The 23,400-nt window shown below is 42.3% G+C and overlaps 2 protein-coding genes across 2 annotated transcripts in view; one reads left to right on the top strand and one right to left on the bottom strand.

Moving 5' to 3' along the window:
* LOC111188581 (NLR family CARD domain-containing protein 3-like) overlaps positions 1 to 18,176 on the top strand; it is a 66,660-nt gene extending 48,484 nt beyond the window's left edge. Inside the window, exons 5-9 of the mRNA XM_049468823.1 lie at positions 22 to 1,801; positions 2,343 to 2,513; positions 11,317 to 11,490; positions 13,959 to 14,005; positions 15,411 to 18,176. Coding sequence (XP_049324780.1) covers positions 22 to 1,801; positions 2,343 to 2,513; positions 11,317 to 11,490; positions 13,959 to 14,005; positions 15,411 to 16,057 — 2,819 coding nt within the window. The 3' untranslated portion in view covers positions 16,058 to 18,176. The remainder of the gene's footprint in view (positions 1 to 21; positions 1,802 to 2,342; positions 2,514 to 11,316; positions 11,491 to 13,958; positions 14,006 to 15,410) is intronic.
* Positions 18,177 to 19,749: 1,573 nt separating this feature from the next.
* Positions 19,750 to 20,788, bottom strand: LOC111188586 (eomesodermin-like). The gene has a single exon (XM_049469535.1). The coding sequence runs from the start codon at positions 20,677 to 20,679 to the stop codon at positions 19,978 to 19,980; it is 702 nt and encodes a 233-aa protein (XP_049325492.1). The 5' UTR covers positions 20,680 to 20,788; the 3' UTR covers positions 19,750 to 19,977.
* Between the last annotated feature and the right edge of the window lie 2,612 nt (positions 20,789 to 23,400).

Here is a 23,400-nt window from a genome sequence, read left to right on the forward strand (position 1 = left end):
TTTTTTTCTTTCTTGCATCAGATAAAATCCAATTCAAAATGAAAGAGGAATTTAAGAAGAAATTTGCAAACCTGTATGAAGGGACGTTACAGGAAGGAGAATATGCTCCTCTCAAAGACATTTTTACTGAACTCTATGTGATTAAAGGCTGCACAGGAGGAGTAAACGCTCAGCATGAAGTGAGACAGATGGAAGGATTTTATCCCAAACCAGGAGAAACATCAATCAACTTCAGTGATATTTTTAAAGTACAGTCTGGAGAAAATAAGTCTGGTACAAAAGTTCTTACACTGGGAATTGCTGGCGTAGGTAAAACAGCCTCTGTACATAAGTTTATTCTGGACTGGGCTGAGGAAAGGCACAACCAGGATTTAGATTTCATACTGTTTCTTCCCTTTCGGGAGCTGAACTTGATTAAAGACAATCCCCTCAGCCTTCCAGAACTTTTACACTATTTTCACCCTGAACTCAGCAGAGGAGATATAATGGAGATTTTAAACAGGAAGTACACTGTGGCTTTGATTCTAGATGGACTGGATGAAAGCAAGATTCCTCTAAACTTCAATCAAATAAAAGTATCAAATGCACAAGAGAAGATCTCTCTAAATAAGCTGCTAACAGGCATCATTAAAGGAGAGTTGCTTCCCTCTGCTGTTATCTGGATAACTTCCCGACCAGCAGCAGCCAATCAGATCCCACGTAAATACTTCCTGATCAATACAGAAATCCGTGGATTCAATGATTCACAGAAGGAGGAGTACTTCAGAAAGAGAATCCAAGACCAGGATGAAGCCAGCAGAATCATTTCACATATTAAAACAGCAAGAAGTCTTCATATCTTGTGTCACATTCCAGTCTTCTGCCGGATCTCAGTCTCTGTTCTTCAGGAAATGATGAAGAAAGACAAAGAGATGAAAAATGCTCCCACAACTCTTACAGAAATGTACATTCGTTTCCTGATCTTTCACACAAGACAGAAGAGTGAGAAATACAACCTAGAACAGAATGTGGATGGTGCGGTTCCATCGTCTGAGAGAGAAAAAATTGGAGCAGAGAGTGTACTGAAACTGGCAAAGTTAGCCTTTCTTCAGCTACAAAAAGAACAGCTCATATTCTATGAGGAAGATCTGAAAGAGTGTGATATTGAGGTAGAAGAAGCTGTAGTGTACTCTGGAGTCTGTACACAGATCTTTAAAAAGGATGAGAAGTTCTACAGCTTTGTACATTTGAGTTTCCAGGAGTTCCTCGCTGCTGTGTTTGTGTTCCTCACATCCAGTGATGAAGGTAATCCACTCCTCCAGACCTGGTGGGAGAAAATAAAATGGATGTATAAACACAAACTGGATGATCTTCTGAAGACAGCTGTGGAGAAGGCAATGAAGAGTAAAAATGGACACCTGGATCTTTTCCTCCGCTTCCTCTTTGGCCTCACTCTGGAGTCCAATCAGAGGCTCCTCAAGAGTCTACAGCCAGAAATGGAGATAAAAAAAGAGGATCTGAAGGGCACTGTAGACTACATTAAGAGAAAAATCATTAAGAAGAAATCTTCTGAAAATACCATCAATCTCTTCCACTGTCTGAGTGAACTGAAAGACACCTCACTCACAGGAGAAATCCAGAACTTCCTGAACTCAGGATTACTCTTAACACAGGAACTCTCATCCACACAGTGGTCAGCTGTGGTCTTTGTTCTGATGATGTCAGAGGAAACTCAAGAGAAGTTTGAACTAAAGAAATACAGAGCATCAGAAGAAGGACTGAGGAGATTACTACCTGTGGTGAAAAACACACAGCGAGCTCTGTAAGTACTATTTTCCTTAGGGATACTTTTTATATAGTAGTAAATAACTATTCTATAATAATAATAATAATAATAATAATAATAATAATAATAATAATAATAATAATAATAATAATAATAATAATGTTATATCTGGTGATTATAATTATACATTTAAAATATTCCAGAAATAACTAAACAAAACCATCTTAAATCACTAAACTGCACAAAGGTTGATATACAAAGTGTAATAGAAATGTGATTACTAAGATTACTAACTAAGGTTAGTAATAAGATTAGTAACTAAGGTTACTAAGAATCTACCAAGGACTAAGTGTCCTTAAATATTATTGCTATACTAGAGGATATATAACCTGTTTTAGCTGCGTTTTGTACCTTTTACATACACTGAGCCTGTAATTCTATTGATATTCTTTAACTAGCCAAATTGATTGTGTTAGCTACAGGTAAATGTATTAAATGTATTAGGTTTTACCCTGTAGGTTGCGCAATTACTTGATTTTAGAGTTTCTGAAAGCTAATTATAATATTAAATGTGAAGGTTGGATCACTGCAGTCTGAGTAAAAACATCTGTGAAACACTGGCATCAGTACTCATCTCAGATTCAGCACTGAAAGAACTGGACCTCAGTAACAATGACCTGCAGGATTCAGGAGTGGAGCTGCTCTCTGATGGACTAAAGAGTTCACACTGTAAACTGCAGATTCTCAGGTCAGTCTTATGGAATTCCACATCTGAGAACTGAATTATATAATTGCATAGAAAATTAAATCCTTTGATTCTGCTGGTCAAGCTGCCATATCTAAGATGTAATTAAACGTTGGGTAAAATGTTTACTTGTTTGCTAAACTTCAGTGTTATAAAAGTTTAGTAAAATGATAAACATCTTGAATAAGATCATTTCTGAAGGAGAAATAAAATAGATATAAAATAAAACTACTAACATTAGCTTCTCTAGAATTACAGCATGGTTTGAAATGACCAGTCTAGAGCAATTAAATTGGAATTATAAGTGGAGTGGTGGAAAGATAACTTGTGGAAAATGCTAACATTTTAGACCTGGGTTAGTAACAGGGTGAAAAAACTTGTGGCCAACGTTAACTTCCTTAAAACTAAAGCTTGATTGGTACTGTGTCACAACAGACCCAACAGATAAGGTTTTAGTGATCCAAGTGCAGGTTTTAATGGTACAGATGGCAAAAATATAGAGCAGGGGTATTTAATTAGAATTCAGTAAGGTCCAGTTAGAGAAACTTTTGTCAGGCCAAGGTCCGGACTGTAGTAATTATGTAGTGTTATTGTAACAAGGAGGAGGAGGCAGGATGCAAGTGCAAGTCTTTTTTATTATCCATATTTAAACTAACAAAGAAAGGAACACTAGGGAGTATAAAAAGAAAAGGTAACTAAAACAAAACACTATGAAACAGAGGATAAACTAAAATACTGAACCAAACAAGCAAACTAAGCAAACAAAGAAACAAACTAAATAAAGCAAACCTGAGACACTGAGGACAAACAACACATGTCTGAGGCTAAACAAAACATATAAACACGATCTGGAAAGATTAACGAACACGGTCAAACAAAAAGCGCGACAGAGAACAATGGATCACATGAGGTATTTATACACAGGCACACACTAGGGACACCTGTGGAAGTAATGAGGGGGCGGAGTTACAAATGAGACACAGTGTGACAACACTAATGGCTTGGGCAGGGCTAGGGCGGGGCTAGGGCGGAGACAGAACAATAACAAAACAATGCCATGTGCTCAAAAAAGCACATGGCTGGAAACACAAGACAGGAAAACAGGGCAGGAGCACAGAAAACCAAAAGAGGGAAAAACACAGGACAGACACAGGCTAATATGCGACATTACCCCCCCTCAACGGCGCCACTACCAGAGGCGCCGAGAGAGAGGGAACAGAAAAACAAAAGACAGGGCTAGACAAGACCTGGGGACAAACACAGGGCCTGGAACAGAGTCAGGAAACTAGACAGGGGGTACTAATTTGGACTGGAACGGAGACTGGACAGGTGGTAGAAACAGAGACTGGACAGGGGATGAGAACAGAGACTGGACAGAGGGCTGTACATTGGACAAGGACACAGACTGGACAGGGGGCTGAACTAGAGACTGGACATGTGGCTGGACATTGGACAAGGATGCAGACTGTACAGGGGGCTGGACATTGGGCAGGGATGCAGACAGGTCAGGGGACATGAACAAAGACTGGACAGGGGGCTTAGACTGGACAGGGGACAAGGACTGGACGAAAGACTGGACAGGGGACAAGGACTGGACAGGGGGCTGAGACTGGACAGGGGACAAGGACTGGACAAAAGACTGGACACGGGGCTTAGACTGGACAGAGGGTTGGACACTAGACAGGGATGGAGACTGGACAGTGGCCGGGAACTGGGACTGGACAAGACTGGGCAGGGGAACTGGGACAAATACACTTACTGGGACTGACACAAATATGGTGACAGGGACGGGAACAGGAAAACCACCAGGGACAGGAACGGGAACAAACACAGACACGGGGACCAGGACAGGGAGAGACATGGGTACAAACAAAATAGGATGCCCAGGACTGGCAAAAGTTCTTGAGGTCTGTGAGACCAGCCTGGGCACAGTTCTGGGGGTTGGCCTGGGAGCTGGTCTGGGGGTGTACAAAGTTCTGGGAGCAGGCACAGGGTCAGAGGCGGCCGGAGCCGCGGGCACAGGGTCAGAGGCGGCCGGAGCCGCGGGCACAGGGTCAGAGGCGGCCGGAGCTGCGGGCACAGGGTCAGAGGCGGCCGGAGCCGCGGGCACAGGGTCTGGAGCAGTGGGTACCATGTGGGCGGCAGGCACTGCTGGTGCTGGAGCTGAAGTTGGAGCAGCGGGAGCTGCTGAAGCTGGAGCTGAGGCTGGAGCAGCGGGAGCTGCTGGAGCTGAGGCTGGAGCAGCGGGAGCTGCTGGCGCTGGAGCTGAGGCTGGAGCAGCGGGAACTGCTGGCGCTGGAGCTGAGGCTGGAGCAGCGGGAACTGCTGGCGCTGGAGCTGAGGCTGGAGCAGCGGGAGCTGCTGGTGCTGGAGCTGAAGCAGCGGGAGCTGCTGGTGCTGGAGCTGAAGCAGCGGGAGCTGCTGGCGCTGGAGCTGAGGCTGGAGCAGCGGGAGCTGCTGGCGCTGGAGCTGAGGCTGGAGCAGCGGGAGCTGCTGGCGCTGGAGCTGAGGCTGGAGCAGCGGGAGCTGCTGGAGCTGAGGCTGGAGCAGCGGGAGCTGCTGGCGCTGGAGCTGAGGCTGGAGCAGCGGGAGCTGCTGGAGCTGGAGATGAAGTAGCGGGAGCTGCTGGTGCTGGAGCTGAAGCAGCGGGAGCTGCTGGTGCTGGAGGTGAAGCAGCGGGAGCTGCTGGTGCTGGAGCTGAAGCAGCAGGAGCTGCTGGAGCTGGAGCAGCGGGAGCTGCTGGAGCTGGAGCAGCGGGAGCTGCTGGAGCTGGAGCAGCAGGTGCTGGAGCTGGAGCTGGGGCAGCAGGTGCTGGAGCTGGAGCTGGGGCAGCAGGTGCTGGAGCTGGAGCTGGGGCAGCAGGTGCTGGAGCTGGAGCTGGGGCAGCAGGTGCTGGAGCTGGGGCAGCAGGTGCTGGAGCTGGAGCTGGAGCAGCAGGTGCTGGAGCTAGAGCTGGGGCAGCAGGTGCTGGAGCTGGAGCTGGGGCAGCAGGTGCTGGAGCTGGAGCTGAGGCAGCAGGTGCTGGAGCTGGGGCAGCAGGTGCTTGAGCTGGAGCTGGGGCAGCAGGTGCTTGAGCTGGAGCTGGGGCAGCAGGTGCTTGAGCTGGAGCTGAGGCTGGAGCAGCGGGAGCTGCTGGTGCTCTTGAAAATCTGAGCTTCAGTAGCTCAAAGAGTCCCTCCACCGTCTTTGCCTTTTCAGGCCTTTGGTCAGACACAATGTCCGCCCATTGTGAAGCCCTACCCCTCAGTAAAGTCTTGATAAAAAGTACCTTTATAAGTTCTGGAGGAGTAGGGCACAACAAATGGTCGAGGTAGAGGGAACACTGCATGATGAAGCCCTCACAGGTCCCGTGTTCCCCATCATATTCACAGGGGGAAGACATCAATGAGGGTAATACCAGCGGCTGTCCGTCTTGAAGCTTGGACACAAGGCTCTCCAAAAACTCCTGCTGTTCCTGCATCGCCGAATACAGACTTGCTACATCCTCAGTTGGTCGCGCTTTATGTAACAAGGAGGAGGAGGCAGGATGCAAGTGCAAGTCTTTTTATTATCCATATTTAAACTAACAAAGAAAGGAACACTAGGGAGTATAAAAAGAAAAGGTAACTAAAACAAAACACTATGAAACAGAGGATAAACTAAATACTGAACCAAACAAGCAAACTAAGCAAACAAAGAAACAAACTAAATAAAGCAAACCTGAGACACTGAGGACAAACAACACATGTCTGAGGCTAAACAAAACATATAAACACGATCTGGAAAGATTAACGAACACGGTCAAACAAAAAGCGCGACAGAGAACAATGGATCACATGAGGTATTTAAACACAGGCACACACTAGGGACACCTGTGGAAGTAATGAGGGGGCGGAGCTGGAGCTGGGGCAGCAGGTGCTGGAGCTGGAGCTGGGGCAGCAGGTGCTGGAGCTGGAGCTGGGGCAGCAGGTGCTGGAGCTAGAGCTGGGGCAGCAGGTGCTGGAGCTGGAGCTGGGGCAGCAGGTGCTGGAGCTGGAGCTGAGGCAGCAGGTGCTGGAGCTGGGGCAGCAGGTGCTTGAGCTGGAGCTGGGGCAGCAGGTGCTTGAGCTGGAGCTGGGGCAGCTGGTGCTTGAGCTGGAGCTGAGGCTGGAGCAGCGGGAGCTGCTGGTGCTCTTGAAAATCTGAGCTTCAGTAGCTCAAAGAGTCCCTCCACCGTCTTTGCCTTTTCAGGCCTTTGGTCAGACACAATGTCCGCCCATTGTGAAGCCCTACCCCTCAGTAAAGTCTTGATAAAAAGTACCTTTATAAGTTCTGGAGGGGTAGGGCACAACAAATGGTCGAGGTAGAGGGAACACTGCATGATGAAGCCCTCACAGGTCCCGTGTTCCCCATCATATTCACAGGGGGAAGACATCAATGAGGGTAATACCAGCGGCTGTCCGTCTTGAAGCTTGGACACAAGGCTCTCCAAAAACTCCTGCTGTTCCTGCATCGCCGAATACAGACTTGCTACATCCTCAGTTGGTCGCGCTTTATGTAACAAGGAGGAAGAGGCAGGATGCAAGTGCAAGTCTTTTTATTATCCATATTTAAACTAACAAAGAAAGGAACACTAGGGAGTATAAAAAGAAAAGGTAACTAAAACAAAACACTATGAAACAGAGGATAAACTAAAATACTGAACCAAACAAGCAAACTAAGCAAACAAAGAAACAAACTAAATAAAGCAAACCTGAGACACTGAGGACAAACAACACATGTCTGAGGCTAAACAAAACATATAAACACGATCTGGAAAGATTAACGAACACGGTCAAACAAAAAGCGCGACAGAGAACAATGGATCACATGAGGTATTTAAACACAGGCACACACTAGGGACACCTGTGGAAGTAATGAGGGGGCGGAGTAACAAATGAGACACAGTGTGACAACACTAATGGCTTGGGCAGGGCTAGGGCGGGGCTAGGGCGGAGACAGAACAATAACAAAACAGTGCCATGTGCTCAAAAAAGCACATGGCTGGAAACACAAGACAGGAAAACAGGGCAGGAGCACAGAAAACCAAAAGAGGGAAAAACACAGGACAGACACAGGCTAATATGTGACAGTTATGATTCAGTGCTATATCCTTTATACTGAAGAAGGCTAGTACTTATATATGTATATATAAGTATATATTTATATATATATATATTAGGTTTAGGCCCGGCCGTCATGATTACATCATTACATGAATGACAAATCGTACAATATATGGAGAAATTTTTGCTGAACTTGGCCAAAATATCAGCTTTGTTTAAAAAGTTTTATTTTATTGAATATTATTACTGCAGCAGACTTTATTATATTGTGGGAAAAAAACTGTTGGGGGAGGTTTTTTTTGCTTGCTGAGGAGTTCTGGTGCGCACCATCTGACTCAGCTTTTCTCTCTTTATTCTCCGACTGCTGCTTCTCATCACCTACTTTGCCTGTGTGTGCTCCTCCGTGCTTCCCATCTGCACAGATCTGATTGGCAAAGGAGACCTTTTGGTGATCTGTTTGATCTGTGAGTTTACTGCGCTGCAAAGCACTTAAAATGTAAAGACAAGAAAAGTTCAGTCACTTTATTAAATGAACACTGTCAGAATTAAATCCTTCTCAGTAGTGTATCGCTTGGGTCTGCATTTGACAACATCAGGGTTCGGACCCGGGCAGTGGTCCGCCTATTAGTGACCTCTGGCATAGAGTGTAAAAATTAAAGGGTAATCCAGAGGCAAACATCCAAAGTACAGTCCAAAAGATCAGAGAACAATAAATAAGCTTAATATACACAACATCTAAGCTCAGACTTGCATACACAAACAGGAATACATACAAGACCTTGCAAAGAGTCTCACACACGCTTTTTCTTATAAAGGCTCAAGGAGCCAAAGACAAAATGGCCAAATCAAAACCAAACATCCAAAACTCTGGTGTGAGTGACCTCTGGTGGTGGGTAGGAGAGTCCCCAGGCCCATATATAACAAACTGGGTCTGGACCTGATGGTCTGAAGCTGCTGCTGCTGTCTGTCTCTGCAATGGATGATGATGACATGCTGACATAAAAGCAGGCTAATTTAAGAGATAATTTAAGAGATCTTGAGTTTATTATAATATTTATCAATATTGGATAATTTAAAAAAAAAATTGTGTGATTGTTAAGCTTTGTACTAACAATAATTTTTTTGTTGGAAGTTTAGACCAGAACACTGTGAATCACAGATGTTTGCTGTATTTTATACTTTGAGATTGTTGAATGTTCTAATTAACCTAAAATGATTTTTTAATAATATAAGACTCATTTTTAGCCATTTCTTATTGTTACATTATCATAAATCCTATGGATTTAATTTATAATAAACAATCTTTCATTATGTCTATTCTTGAAACTCTGGGATCAGTTTTGAAGCTGGAAAACTTCTCCATAAAGGAAATAGATCTCAGTAACAATGACCTGCAGGATTCAGGAGTGGAGCTGCTCTCCGCTGGACTGAGGAGTTCACACTGTAAACTGCAGATTCTCAGGGCAGTTGGTTCATTTAAATGAATGTTTAGAAATATTCATTGCTTTACCAATATATTTATCTATAAAAACACCAGGACTGTGTTTAAAATGTACCTAATCTACATTGTCCACTATTATTATGGGTTGATGCAGAATTTGTCCTCTTCCTTAAATCTCCTTAAAGGCAGTTCTTCCTGGCTGCATCTCAATTCAGTAGTCGGGTCAGTGGTAGTTTGACGACACGAGTTCGATCTTGTGTGAGGAGTGGTGTGTTTATTTATTTATGTTTTACTTTCTTCTTGGGTTTACCTGTTTAAAATGAACTATCCCCCACCCCGCTTGCCATTAAGACTTTAATTTTAATTAATCCTTATAAAAAAAGCTTTAGCAGTCCTCCATTTCGTCAGTATATTGTGGTGAGTTTAAAAGATTGCGGACATGGAGCTTTTTGTTTATTAGTGTTTTTCTATATCACTATAGTTTAATAAGTATTTTAAGCCATTCTTCTAAAAATAATCAGGTAATTTAATTATAATCTTTATAACTGCACGTCATGTCACGTCCTGGTCCTGTTTTGTGTCTGTCCTCCCCTCTGTGTTCGTGTTTATCCCTGTTTATTTACCTTTCTCTGTGTCTGTCATTTGTCCTCGTGCTCCTGTGCCATCCTCCACGTGCTTAAGTGTTTTCCCCAGTGCCTCCTCATTTAGTGTGTCACGTCCTCGCCCTGTTCCTGTCTGTCCTCGTGCCTGTGTGTTATTCCCACGTGACCCCTGTTCCTCTGTGTCTCCTGTCTCAGTAGTTTTCCACCACGTGTCTCATTTGTAGCTCCGCCCTTCCCCAGGTGTTCATTGTTTTCTGTTCTTGTTTATAGTCTTCCTGTGGCACTTTGTCTTTGTCGGTCTTTGCACTAACCCCTGTTGTTTTGTCTCTCCGTGTTTATCTGTATTTCATAGCCCTAGTTCTTGCTCCTTGTTTATTTCTTGTTTAGTTTTCTAGTTTCTTGTTTACTTGTTTCTTTTGTTTACCTTTGTTATTTATTTAATAAATTATTTATTTTGCCCTACCTGCCCTTACGTCCGTCTCCTCGCCTCCCTGCCTGGGTCATTCTGACACAGTGTTTCAACCTGTGTTTCATTTTTAGCTCCAACCCCGTGCTACCTGTCATCAGGTGTTTCCTGTGGTCCCTCTGTATTTATAGTCCATGTGTTTCTCTTCTCCTTGTGGGTTCTTGTACATTTGTACATCAGTTCAGGTTGTATATGTTTTCCTTTTGTACTTTGTGTTTCTTTGTTTACTTTGTTTTTAGTTTGTTTGTTTCTTTAAATTTGATACATTTCTTGCACTTGCGTCCGCCTCCGCCTCCTCTCTAAGCTCACACCATGACAGAAAAACCCACAGACAATGTACACAGCAAGTAATCCGTGGGATATTCTCCAATTCCTCTTGCATGCGCCCTTTAGACCTAATTCTTGGTTTGTTTATTTCTTTATGTTTTATACATTTCTTGCACTCCATGTCCTCTCCCTGATCACACCTTGAACAGAATATGTTCTGCTTCCACTTTGTTCCTCTCAGTTTACACAATTATAAACCTGATATTCAGCTCTGTGGAACACTTCTTAAACCAATCACCTTTACAACACTATAAAAAATACATATCACTGCATTTGCTGATAAGTGAAAAAGGTGGCAGAATAATATTACAGACTTTTACACTAGCGGGTTTTATAGAGTTATGAAGTTAAAGAGAAAGATCTCATACAGCTTCATCAAATTTCACATGTAGTAGCTGCATACTCTCCCAAATTTGGAATTACAGATTACGTAATTTAAACTGAAAAGTTTCATTATTTTTAAGGAGACTGTGCTTAGAGAAAACATTGCTTTTTACGTTGATTACAATATTATAATGCACAGGCAACATTGAAACAATTTCCGAATAAAGGGTGAGAGGAACTCAAACCAAATTATTACAATGATCCTGTACTCCATCAATAACACTTCTCTTTCCAATGTTTAAGAGGTGTATACTGGTATGGTGTGGGTTTTATGACATGGTAATCTGTGTTCCTAGAGAGTAGAGTATATGAGACATTAAATACATTTTATGTTTGATTTATTAATGGAAAACTTACATTTACTTTTTAATTTTAATTAGGATTTCTGGATTTTTTTACATTGAGATGCTACTTTTTCTTAGAGATTCAGCTATTATAGTCTTAATCTTGTTACTCATATCTCTCAGTCTGCCACTGTCACTCCTCTCTCTGTTAATAACTTAATCTAATTTTTTCTCTCTAGATTATCTGGGTGTATGATCACAGAAAACGGCTGTTCTTCTCTGGCTTCAGCTCTGATTTCCAACCCCTCCCACCTGAAAGAGCTGGATCTGACCTACAACTACCCAGGAGAGTCAGGAAAGAAGCTGCTTTCTGCCAGACTGGAGGATCCACACTGCTCACTGGAGACACTCAGGTATGAAGTCAGTCAGGTACGAGTTTTATGTCAAACCATTTCCTCTTGATCCTGGACTGTTTTCATAATATTGCATTTACAGCACTTGTCAGTTGCTGCCAAAACCTTTTCTTTTCCGAGCCAGAAATGCCACTGTGAAAACTGGAAAATGAAATGTGTCGATCTGAGTCAATAAAAATTCAATAAAGTCAATAAAACAAAAACTTAATACAAATTCAATAAAACTTCAATTTTCAGATCAAAATATTTTTTTCTTTTGCTATTTCTGCAGAATTTTGGAGGCTTTCTCCTATTATTGCTCAGTCTATGTGCTCCCTTATGTTGTAGTCATTTGTTATTCATGGGAAAGAAGTATTGTAATTATATACTATTTGTAAGTTAACATGCATGCACACATTGGGAATGACTGGTATTCATTAACAGCTGCATGTTCTATTAATGAATCTCCTGTGTATGTAGTGTTTTTATGAATCTGCTAGAAGGTCTTCAGAGGTTCATTTAATGATGAATTTACTAGCAGATTTTACTTACAGATTTTAGTAAGGTTTTATGAATGAGGCTCATTGTCAGAGCCAGGCAGGGATGAGACAATCACAGATCTAATTACGAGGCTTTATTAAAAAGGGACAAACCAAAAAGTCAAGTCAAGTCAAGTAGTTTTATTGTCAATACTGCATATGTACAGGACATACAGAGAATTTAAATTACGTTACTCTCCTTCCCAATTTTACAGCAAGTACAGATAATAGATATAATAAAGGAGAATGGGAGACACTATGTGTACATTACAGCAGGGACACAAATAGACATACATGAGACAAAAACAAGGTGCAGTGGTGTGGGGGAGGAATAGATATATAAATATAAGTAAATAAGTAAAAATAGATATATAATTATAATATAAAAGAGTGGGAGACACTATCAATACAGCAAGACACAATAAACATACGTAAGACAATAGTGCAATATTGATGGTGATTGAGATGGAATGACAGTAAAAATAGAAAATAACAGTAGTGCAAATACGGTATATGGTATATAGCTTAAGGCTGGTAAAGTGAATGGGTGCGTAAGTCCTTAAAGTTCACAGTTTAATTAAGTGGAATTAAAGTGCGTATTGACAGTGCAAGTATATCAGTAGTGCAGGTGTTGTGTTGTGCAAGTCCGTTTGGAAGGGACCAGTACTTTGTGCATTGTAGTGCAGAGTTTCAGTACTTTATTAGTGGGGGGGTTATTTACAAAAATGTGGTCAACAACAGACTGGGTGAGGACCAAAAGATACAAATTTAAGGCAATACACATACCGGAGAGGCTTAGACAGTTCAGGTCTAAACACAGCAGGGCATTATCAGAGCACAAGCCAAACTCATAAAAGGTTAAACAAAGGAGGATGATGCAGAAACACTTTGTAAGTGACTGATGGAACCAAATCAAATACTTACTGTATAATCCATAGACAGATCAGTGGTAGACATCTGGTAGGAGCACATACCATTTCAGATGTTTTCAAAAGCACAAGAAAATGAAGACTCTTATTGCAGTTTTAAAGTGTTAAATCGCTTTCCCCTGTTATTCTCCTCCATGCTGAGATAGCTTGGTGTTCAGAGTGGTAAAAGCTAAGTGGTGTATAAACACCTACAGTTTTTTATTGAAGAACCAACCCTTTACTCTCTATCAGAACCATGAGCTGCCAGTATAAAGCAGTTTGTTAATATCATCTCAAAAGATAATGCATTCAGGAATGTGTCATTGCACCTGGATCCTGCATGCCTGTTTCTCACCTTCCTGAACTGAAGTTCTGAACTCCCAGTTAGCAGAAGGGAATGGCGCCCCTGGAGGCCAAAAGAAGAGAATTAAGGAAAACGTAAAAAAAAAATTAAAGTGTCTCAAAGAGCTTAAAGCCTGGGAAGAAACAGTGAAAGACAGGGTGATCTGGAGAAACCTTGTCCGGAGGGGTGCTGCACTGTAAAACACTGATCTCTACCAAGAACAAGAAACGTACAGACTCAGAAATGAAAGAGCAACGTCTAAACAGATCAAACCCAAATCCCCCACTACTACATTCCCTTTTGCATCCTGCACAGAATCAACCTCTACGTCCATCTGAAGACCCACAAGGACCAAGAAGAAGGACTGTCATACTTCACCCTGAGTCACTGCAGAGGATGAAGATGATGATGATCCTGACTTCATCTCCATCCACACAGATATTTCTATAGAAAATCAGTGGAGGTTTAGTGTTCATTTAAACAAAACTGTAGAAAAAGAGATTATAATTTTAATCTGATCATTTTAGTTGATTGAATGTAAAATACTGATTTATTTGGTGTTAAATTTAAATATGTAAACTGTTAGTTCTATGAGTTTGTTCTTTGAGACCAAGATAGATCGATTCTTCACCTGTTCTAAACAGAGACCCTATTATTCTGTGTGTGTGTGTGTGTGTGTGTGTGTGTGTGTGTGTTTAGAATGGAACATGGAAGCGAGATCAGAATCAAACCTGGAATAAAGAAATGTAAGTTTTCTCTCTCTCACACACTCTACACACACACACACACACACACTACACTCACGCTACATACCACACTTACACACTACACTCACACACACACTACACGCTAGGCTTACACACAAACTACTGCTGTGTGAGTGTGTGCTGGGGCAGGATTGGGATGGGGTCAGGGTGCTGAGCGACTACTGCAATGCCCTGCTAACTGTCCTCCCGGCCTGTGTAGTAAAACCACTCCAGATGATCCAGAATGCAGCAGCACGTCTGGTCTTTAACCAGCCAAAACGGGCACATGTCACCCCGCTGCTCATTGAGCTCCATTGGCTACCAGTTGATGCTCGCATCAAATTCAAAACTCTTACAATCGCCTACAAGGTGATACAGAACAGCTCCTTCCTACCTGCACTCACTCCTGAAGACGTACGCTACCTCCCGGCCGTTGCGCTCCTCCAATAAACGTTGCTTCACTTTGCCAAATATTCACACAAAGCAATCCAGACTGTTCTCTAACCTTATTTCCTTCTTCCCCTTCTTCACTCCTTTATTCCATTATTTCCCTTTGACCTCCTTTACGCCCTATATGAAGATGTTTTTACCTTTAACTTCTATTATTTTTGAACTTCACTATTGTAAGTCGCTTTGGACAAAAGTGTCTGCCAAATGTAATGTAATGTAATGTTTAACCAGTGGTCTGTAAGCTAGCCTCGCTCGGATACCTCCGTGCTTATCCCTCGTCTGCCTTCTCTCACACCGCCTGTGGCGCTTCCATTGTGGGCGAGATGCAGAGGTGGGGGTGATACGTTCTGTCGTTACTAGCCCACCGCGCTCCACAAAACCAGCAAGCTGATTGGCTGTTTCTCCTGAGAGAAAATTTATTTGGGACTTTCATTTGGCGCCCCCTTTAGTGCAGTGCCCCTATGCGTCGCATAGGCTGCATACCCCCTTTTTAAGTTGTATGTTTAGCTGCATTTTGGCTCCAGTGGAAACAATAAACGGTATTTTAGGTGATTTAGGGGGGAAAAAACACAAACCCTAGCCCTAATATGACTGGTTGTGGTTTGCACTTATTGTTTGCACTATATAAGACTTAGAAAAGTTTTATTTTTATTTTTTATTCTTATTCTTATTTCTATTTCTTATAAAATCAACGTGTGAGAGAAACCCATCTGTTTGTTTACGTTATATGATTTTGTCAAATAAAACTCTAATTTTCAAGCCATTTTTCATTTTTGACATTTTCTTAAAAATTGTATTTTTAAATCTCGTCTCGTTCTCGTGAACCCAGTATCGTGTCTCGTCTTGTGATATTAGTGTCTCGTCACACCCCTAGTGTTTAGTGTGTGTAATATGTGTAATGTTTGTGTAAAGCTTGTGTAATGTGTGTGTAATGTGTGTGTGTTGTTTTTTTCAGACGGCTGTGATTTCACACTGGATCTAAACACAGTAAACGGATATCTCTCTCTGAGTGAGGAGAACAGGAGGGTGGAGAGGAGAGAGGAGCTGCAGTCGCATCCTGATCATCCAGAGAGATTTGATATGTGGCCGCAGGTTCTGAGTAGAGAGAGAGTTACTGGTGTAACTGGTGATACTGGTGTAACTGGTGATACTGGTGTAACTGGTGTTGCTGGATGCTGTTACTGGGAGGCTGAGTGGAGCGGAGACAGCGCTGCTGTAGCTCTGAGTTATAAAACCATCAGCAGGAAAGGAAGAGGATCAGACTGTGGGTTTGGAGAGAATTTAAACTCCTGGAGTCTGATTTGCACTAATTACAGGTACTATGTCCTTCACAATAATTACAGAACTAATCTCCCCACTCCTCCCTCCGGCTGTAGGAGAGTAGGAGTGTATGTGGACTGTCCCTCCGGCACTCTGTCCTTCTACAGAGTCTCCTCTGATACACACTCACCCTCACACACACCCTCACACACTCTCACATACTTACACACACACTCACACACTCTCACACACTTACACACATTCTACACCACCTTTACTCAGCCCCTCTATGCAGGGATTTGGGTTGGTTCTGGCTCCTCAGTGACCCTGTGTAAAATATAATAGCTCTGTGTGTGTTTGTGTGTATAAATATAAATATGTATATATTTTATATAGATGATTTTATTATTTATTTTTATCACTACTGTTGTCACTTATTCTGTACTTATTGTTAATTATTGTTTTATTTTCTTGTAGATAGATTTGTAATTTTAAAAAATCTACGATAAATAAGGACTGGATCAGACTTACTTTACAGGGGCTAATAGGCTAAAGTTAACCAGGCTAGTGTGTGTGTGTGTTGTGAGTGTGTAGTGTATGTAGGGTGTGTACAGTGTGTGTGTGTCTTAGTGTGTGTGTGAGTGCGAGAGTGTTCAAGTAAATTTCTGGTGTGTTTCTATCTTGGTGGCGGAAAATAGAGCACCCATGACTGGATCACTGATCACCACAGTGATTTATATTTATGTTCAGTACACAGACCTTATAATTGTAGCTTAATATAGCAGATTTAGACATTCTGAAACCCAGACTTCCCTCTCCCCAGCCACTTGGGCCGACTCGTCCGGGGAATCCCGAGGCGTTCCCAGGCCAGCTGAGAGACATAGTCCCTCCAACATGTCCTGGGTCTTCCCCTGGGCCTCTTCCCGGTGGGACGTACCCGGAACACTTCACCAGGGAGGCGTCCAGGAGGCATCCTAATCAAATGCCCAAGCCACCTCAACTGGCTCCTTTCGAATGGCCGAGCTTCTAACCTTATCTCTAAGGGAGAGCCCAGACACCTTGTGGAGGAAACTCATTTCAGCCGCTTGTATCCGTGATCTCGTTCTTTTGGTCACGACCCAAAGATTTTGACCAGAGATGAGGGTAGGAACGGAGGTCAACCGGTAAATAGAGAGCTTTGCTTTTTTGATAGATAGGACTCCTTCTTCAGCCTGACAGCATCCCTCACCGCCGGTTTCCACCAGTGGGTTTGAGGATTGCTACCATGACAGGCACCAACAACCTTGCAACCACAGCTCCACCTCAGCAATGGAGGTGCAGAACACGGCCCACTTGGACTCAATGTCCTCAACCTCCCCCGGAACGTGTTTGAAGCTCTCCCGGAGGTGGGAGTTGAAGCTCTGTCTGACAGGAGTCTCTATCAGCCATTCCCAACAGACACTCATGATTCTTTTAGGTCTGCCAGGTCTGACCGGCATCCTACCCCACCATCGGAGCCAACTCACCACCAGGTAGTGGTCAGTGGAGAGCTCCACTCCCCTCTTCACCGGAGTGTCCAAGACATGCGGCCGCAAATCAGATGACAACAAAGTTGATCATTGAACCACAGCCTAGGGTGTCCTGGTGCCAAGTGCACATATGCTTGAACATGGTGTTAGTTATGGACAAGCCATGACGAGCAAAGAAATCCAATAACAAAACACCACTCTGGTTCCAATTGGGAGGGCCATTGCTCTCCAACAGCCCCTCCAAGGACTCCAAAAAGTTATATACCTCAGGTTCAACAGCGTGGAATGACTGCTCTCCAGCGCTGTTAGCCAAGGTTTAGCGGCGTGGAAAGACTGCTCTCCAGCACTGTTATCCTGGGTTCAGCAGCGTGGAATGACTGCTCTCCTGTGCTGTTACTCGGGTTCAGTGGCATGGAATGACTGCTTTCCGGCGCTGTTACCTTGTATTCAGCGGCGTGGAATGACTGCTCTTCGGCACTGTTACCCCAGGTTCAGCACCTGGAACTACCTGCTCTCTGGTAGTCTTAGCCCAGGTATAGCACCTGGAACTACCTGCTCTCCGGCACTGTTACTGTCACTCTTCTGCGCTGTTTTCCCGGGTTCAACAGCATGGAATGACTGCTTTCCTGCGCTGTTACCCTGGGTTCAATGGCATGGAATGACTTCTCTCTGGCGCCGTTACCCTGGGTTCAACAGCTTAGAATGACAGCTCTCCTGCACTGTTACCCTGGGTTCAATGGCATGAAACGACTGCTCTCCAGGGCTGTTACCCCGAGATCAGCGGCATGGAATGACTGCTCTATGGCGCTGTTACCCTGGGTTCAGCAACATGGAATGACTGCTCTCCGGTGCTGTTACCCCAGGTTCAACCACCCCTTTCAATACTCATATGCAAAAGTCTCGCTCAAGCAAAAAGAGCAACTTCAGACATTTATCTGACACTGTATTTGCTGTTCTATATCTGCAGTTCACCACTTGCTACTAGAGGGCGCCCAAACTCCATTACAGAGCATGAAAGTTCTTAATATCATGAAATTCACACAATCAAAGGCTTATATTCGTATTGTGTCACATATATACACTCTGCATGCATTATGGTTGAAGTTTGTTTATTTCAAAACAGAAATCAGTTTATTAACACAACATTTTAAACCATGTAGAGCGAGATTATATAATTATATTTATAGCACTTCAAATATTCATGTAAATATACAAAACCCATCTGTTTGATGCTATTAATGCAGATTATATACATAGAATAAACAGTACACTCAAGCTCCACCCCCTTACACAAGCCCCACCCCCTAGCAGTGCTCACACTGTATACGTCCACATGACACCACGCCCTAATGAAAACCTGTGGAGGAAGCGGTACGTCACCTATAACTTGAGGAGAACATGTGTTTAATACAGAGTTCTAGCTATTGTAGGGTCTGAGGGAGGAGTTATTACATTATATAAACATGGAATAAAGAACCCTAGTACACTTAGCCAAAAGTCATGGGACAGCAGTATGTAAACGTATGGTAAGGTTGTGTTCCATAAGGGACACTGGGCTTCGGAGCGCTCATACCTGCATAAGTGGTGAGGTGCTATCTTATAATTATTGAAGTTGAAATAAGGGCTGATAGTGGGTGCTGGTGAATTATGGGAGCTGTAGTGAGGGCTGATACAATCATGATGTCCCATGACCTTTGTCATATAGTGTCCTACACAAAAGGGTACTTTAACTTTACTTCTTACAGTAGTGGGACTCTTTTTGGTGCAGTACTCTATAAACCAAAGTATTAGGACAATTCTCAACTTAGAGGTATTAAAAAGAGTGTATCCTGCTTTTGTTGGAGTAACTGTCTCTAATAGATTTTGGAAGAGCTTTGCTGAGGCCACAAGGGTCATTATAGAAGTGTTTAAATGTCTTGTTTATGGTAATTTAAAGATCTTAAATAGGAAAACCTAAAGTGATCTTTTTAAAACATATTTGAATTGTTCAGCGCAGCACCAAAAAGGGTTCCACACTGTTTTATGTCTTGTATTGAACCCTTCAGTGGTTTCCTAGTAAAGGATATAAATTATTTTTATTATATACTTTTAATAAATCTCTAGTTTACAGTTCATTAAAACATCCCATGGAATGTACTATGAAGCACCACACATAGTTCCACTATTGTTGATAAAGGTCAAATAACCTTTTTTTCGGTTCTAGAGAGGTCTTTTTTTATGCGGGAACACCTGTTGGTGGAATGGTCATATAGGGCTGTGTCCCAATAGTGTGCTAGTCTCTAGGGCTGCATCCCAATTGTGTAATACATATTATTATCATTATAATGTATAGAATATATACTGTTACTAATAGTGCAGGTTTGAAGGTTAGTACACTAAATGTTTATGTACTAACCCCTGATTAGTACATTAATATTTAGAGAGTAAATAGTATGCAGTTGGGACACCGCCTTGGGTCCTGTTACACAGTTTATTTATTGACAATTAAAATACATAGAATAATAGAGTAATGTTAATACTAGGGGACCCCGCCCCCACCCCAGCCCCCAAAAAAAGTTTTACTTTACATTTCTTTTCCTTTATTGGCCAGTTCAGAACCTAGGACCCGCCCCCAGACCCCCGTTCAATCATGTCCTGTTTTTAATCAGCTTACATTGCACTGGAAAATTTCAGCATTTTATTATTAATTCACAGTTTAGCGAGTGTGATTGTATGTGTTTGTGTATACATTATATGTATATATATATATGTTCTTTAGGTGGTGCTATAGAAGGCGCAGTAGCCCATGCTCTTTGTCTCTTTGCCGAAGGCCTCGGCTACCCTGGACTCTTCGCATTTAATGGAGGGCGAGTTTTCCGCACTGGACATTCGCCTCCGCTTACAGACCACGGAATAGACTCCGGACTCTGCGTCCAGCGGCTTCAGGAACGGCGCCGTGTCGGCCCACGCAGGCGCCAGACTCAGGTCCTCCTCCCGGACCCGTTCCTTATCGGACAGCTGACTGTCCAGGAAGTCGCCGGGACTGGGCCTAGGGGACCAGGGAAGGCCCAGGGTCACCTTCTTCTGGTAGCCCACCTTCGAGCCCCAACCCGCCGCCACCGATGTGAAGGCCGAGTCGGAGTAGTAGCCCAGGGAGTGCGCCCCCTGCAGGGACTTGAGTGTGTAAGTGGGCAGCAGCCCTCCAGAGTAGTCCCCCTCGTACGCGGTCAGTTCCAGCTTACTGCAGCCGCCCTGTGGCGTCACCAGCCACCGGTGGGGGGCGCCGCAGTCCTCCACCCCGGGGGTCTGGGGCACGGCTCGCTCGCCGCTGTAAAAGCGACTCTGTGGAAGATTCCCTAACCGGTGCTCCTGCTGGAAGGGCTGCATGGTGTAGCGTCTGCTGGGCACGATCTGGTGGGCGCGGGGGCAGTCGGTGGGCGCGGGGGTCAGTCGGTCGCCATCGGGTGTCGTGTACATCTTGTCGGGGTCAGTTGAACACAGATTTTAGAGATTAGTCGTGCGTTATAATACATTACGATATAGTACGATATAACACCACCATGTGAGGGGGAGAGTAGAGTACTCACGAGTCGTAGTTATCTCTGAAGCCTTTGGCGAAGGGGTTGTGGTCGATCTTCAGCTGGGTGATCTGCTGACTGGCTCAGCTGAGCCTTTAGCCCGTGGCTGGGCTGTAGCTCTGAATCAGTAAAGACTGCGGGCTTGTGCTTCTGCTGCTGCTGCAGCTCCCACTAGTGGTTGGATGAGGAACTGCTAAATCTGTCAAATGTTCTTCTTAAGCCTTATTTCAGTATCAAACGTTTTGATCAAAGTTAATATAACTTGTATTTTATGTCATTTCTATTCACTTGACTAGTTTGGTTCTTGATTGATGGAGTTTTTGGATTTCATGACATGACAAATTAAAAGGATTTATGTTAAAAGAGCAACAATATTTACAATATTTTGTATTATATACAGAAAAATTCCTAGAAAATACCAAATAATTAATAATAGATACTGAGAATTCCACAGCAAGTATTAAAAAAGTGGATACTACATAATTCATGGTGGATACTGAATAATTCATAGTAGATACTGAGTAATTACCAGTGTATTAATAAATATTAAGGAATATTTTGTATTACATAGAGAATCATTTCTAGAACATACTAAATAATTACATAAAATACATAGTAATATTAGATACTGAGTAATTAAAAGTATTATAATAAATATTAATAAATAATTTGTATTAGATACAGAATAATTTATAGTGGATATTGAATAAATCATAGTGTATACATCATAAGGATGGTAGATACTGCATAATTAATAGTCTATTAATAAATAATAATTAATAATTTGTATTAGATACAAAATAATTAATAGTAGATATTATGTAATTAATAGTGGATACTGAATAATTTATAGTAGGCATTGAATCATTTCTAGTAGATACTAAATAATTCCTAGTAGATACAGAATGATTCATAGTAGATACTGAATGAGTCATAATAGATAGTGAGTCAATAACAGTGTATTTATAAATAATAATAAAATATTTATATTAGATACATACTAATTTGTGGTAAATACTTAATAATTCATAGTAGATACTGAGTAATTCATAATAGAAACTGAGTCATTAATAGTGTATTCATAAATAAAAAATATTTTTTATTAAATACAGAATAATTCATTGTGGATAACAGTGTCATTAACAGTATATTAATAAATAATAAAAAATCATATGTATTAGATAGTAGTTCATAGAAGATACAGTATAATTCATACTAGACTCTCAGTAAGAGCAGATACTGAATAGTTCATACTGGATAGTGTATTATACTATATTATTAGGTCAGTATGTGCTGAGTGTGGGTGTGTGGAGGTCTGTATTGGTGGTACTGGTTTACCTGGCCGCTGCTGGTGTTTGCTCCTTTGTTATTGGTCAGTTTGAGTTTACCGAAGGAAATTTCCTGCCTCATCCAGTGCGCTCCGGTGTTCGGAGACTCCGGATGAACGTAGATTTTATTTCCTAAAAACACAAACACAAATAATAATAATAATAATAATAATAATAATAATACCACAGTTAGTTCTGACCCTGCAATGTAATTGGCTGAGAGACATTCTATGAGTACCGTTATCAGCTGGTAATGCACTGTAACCGAAGCTCTCCATGTATTAATCCACCACATACAGGTAACCTAGCAACGATGCAGCTCCAAATCAAAACCAAATACAAACCAAATGCAATGTCATTATACATTATACCACTGGGGGGCGCTGGATCCCATAGAGACACAGTGCAGAAACGCCATGTCTCCAGTAGGTGGCGCAGACAAAGACGAGAAGACCTACAAATACATAAATAAGCCCAGCGATTCGAAAAAACTCATTATAACACACATTATCAGCCACCAATATCATGTTAAGAGGCCGCCATAAACCCACCAAGGTGGTAAGAAGGGAACCGGCTGGGAGTTCATTAAGGCCACCTGACGATAATAACGTGTCATTAGCCTCAGCTGTGGTACCGTCTTTAAAAGCTTCCAGCAGACTGATGTCGCAGACTTCATGCCCTGTGACCGGTAAACGGTAGCTCCACGGAGCAAAGCAACACAAAAGAAAAAAGAAAAGAAAACATGCAAGGCTGAAAAGAAGAAAAGAATAAAAGAAAAGAAAAAGAAAAGAAAGCCTGCAAGGCTGAAAATAAAAAATAAATAAATAAAAGAAAGCTTGCAATGCTGAAAAAGGAAAAAAGAAAAAGAAGAAAGAAAAGAAATAAAAGAAAAGAAAGCTTGCAAGGCTGAAAAAGACAAAGAGGAAAAAAAAAAAAAAGAATAAAAGAAAGCTTGCAAGGCTGAAAAGAAAAAATAAATAAACAAAAGAAAGCTTGCAAGGCTGAAAAAGGTAAAAAAGAAAAAGACGAAAGAAAAAAAAAATAAATAAAAGAAAGCTTGCAAGTCTGAAAAATAGAAAAAAGACAAAGAGGAAAGAAAAGAAAAGAAAAGAAAAGAAAGCTTGCAATGCAGAAAAGAAAAGATAAGGGAAAGCCTGCAAGGCTGAGAGGAAAAAGAATTGTATTTTCTTTATTCTGTGTCCTCTCTCTTGAGATAGTTTCTACTGTCTTTATTTTATTTTAAACAGAGGCATTATTTTTTTTAGCTTTGTCACGCCGAAAGGGCGTTCTCA

Source organism: Astyanax mexicanus, chromosome 1, assembly GCF_023375975.1.
Source record: "Astyanax mexicanus isolate ESR-SI-001 chromosome 1, AstMex3_surface, whole genome shotgun sequence".
NCBI classification, from domain to species: Eukaryota; Metazoa; Chordata; class Actinopteri; order Characiformes; family Acestrorhamphidae; genus Astyanax; species Astyanax mexicanus.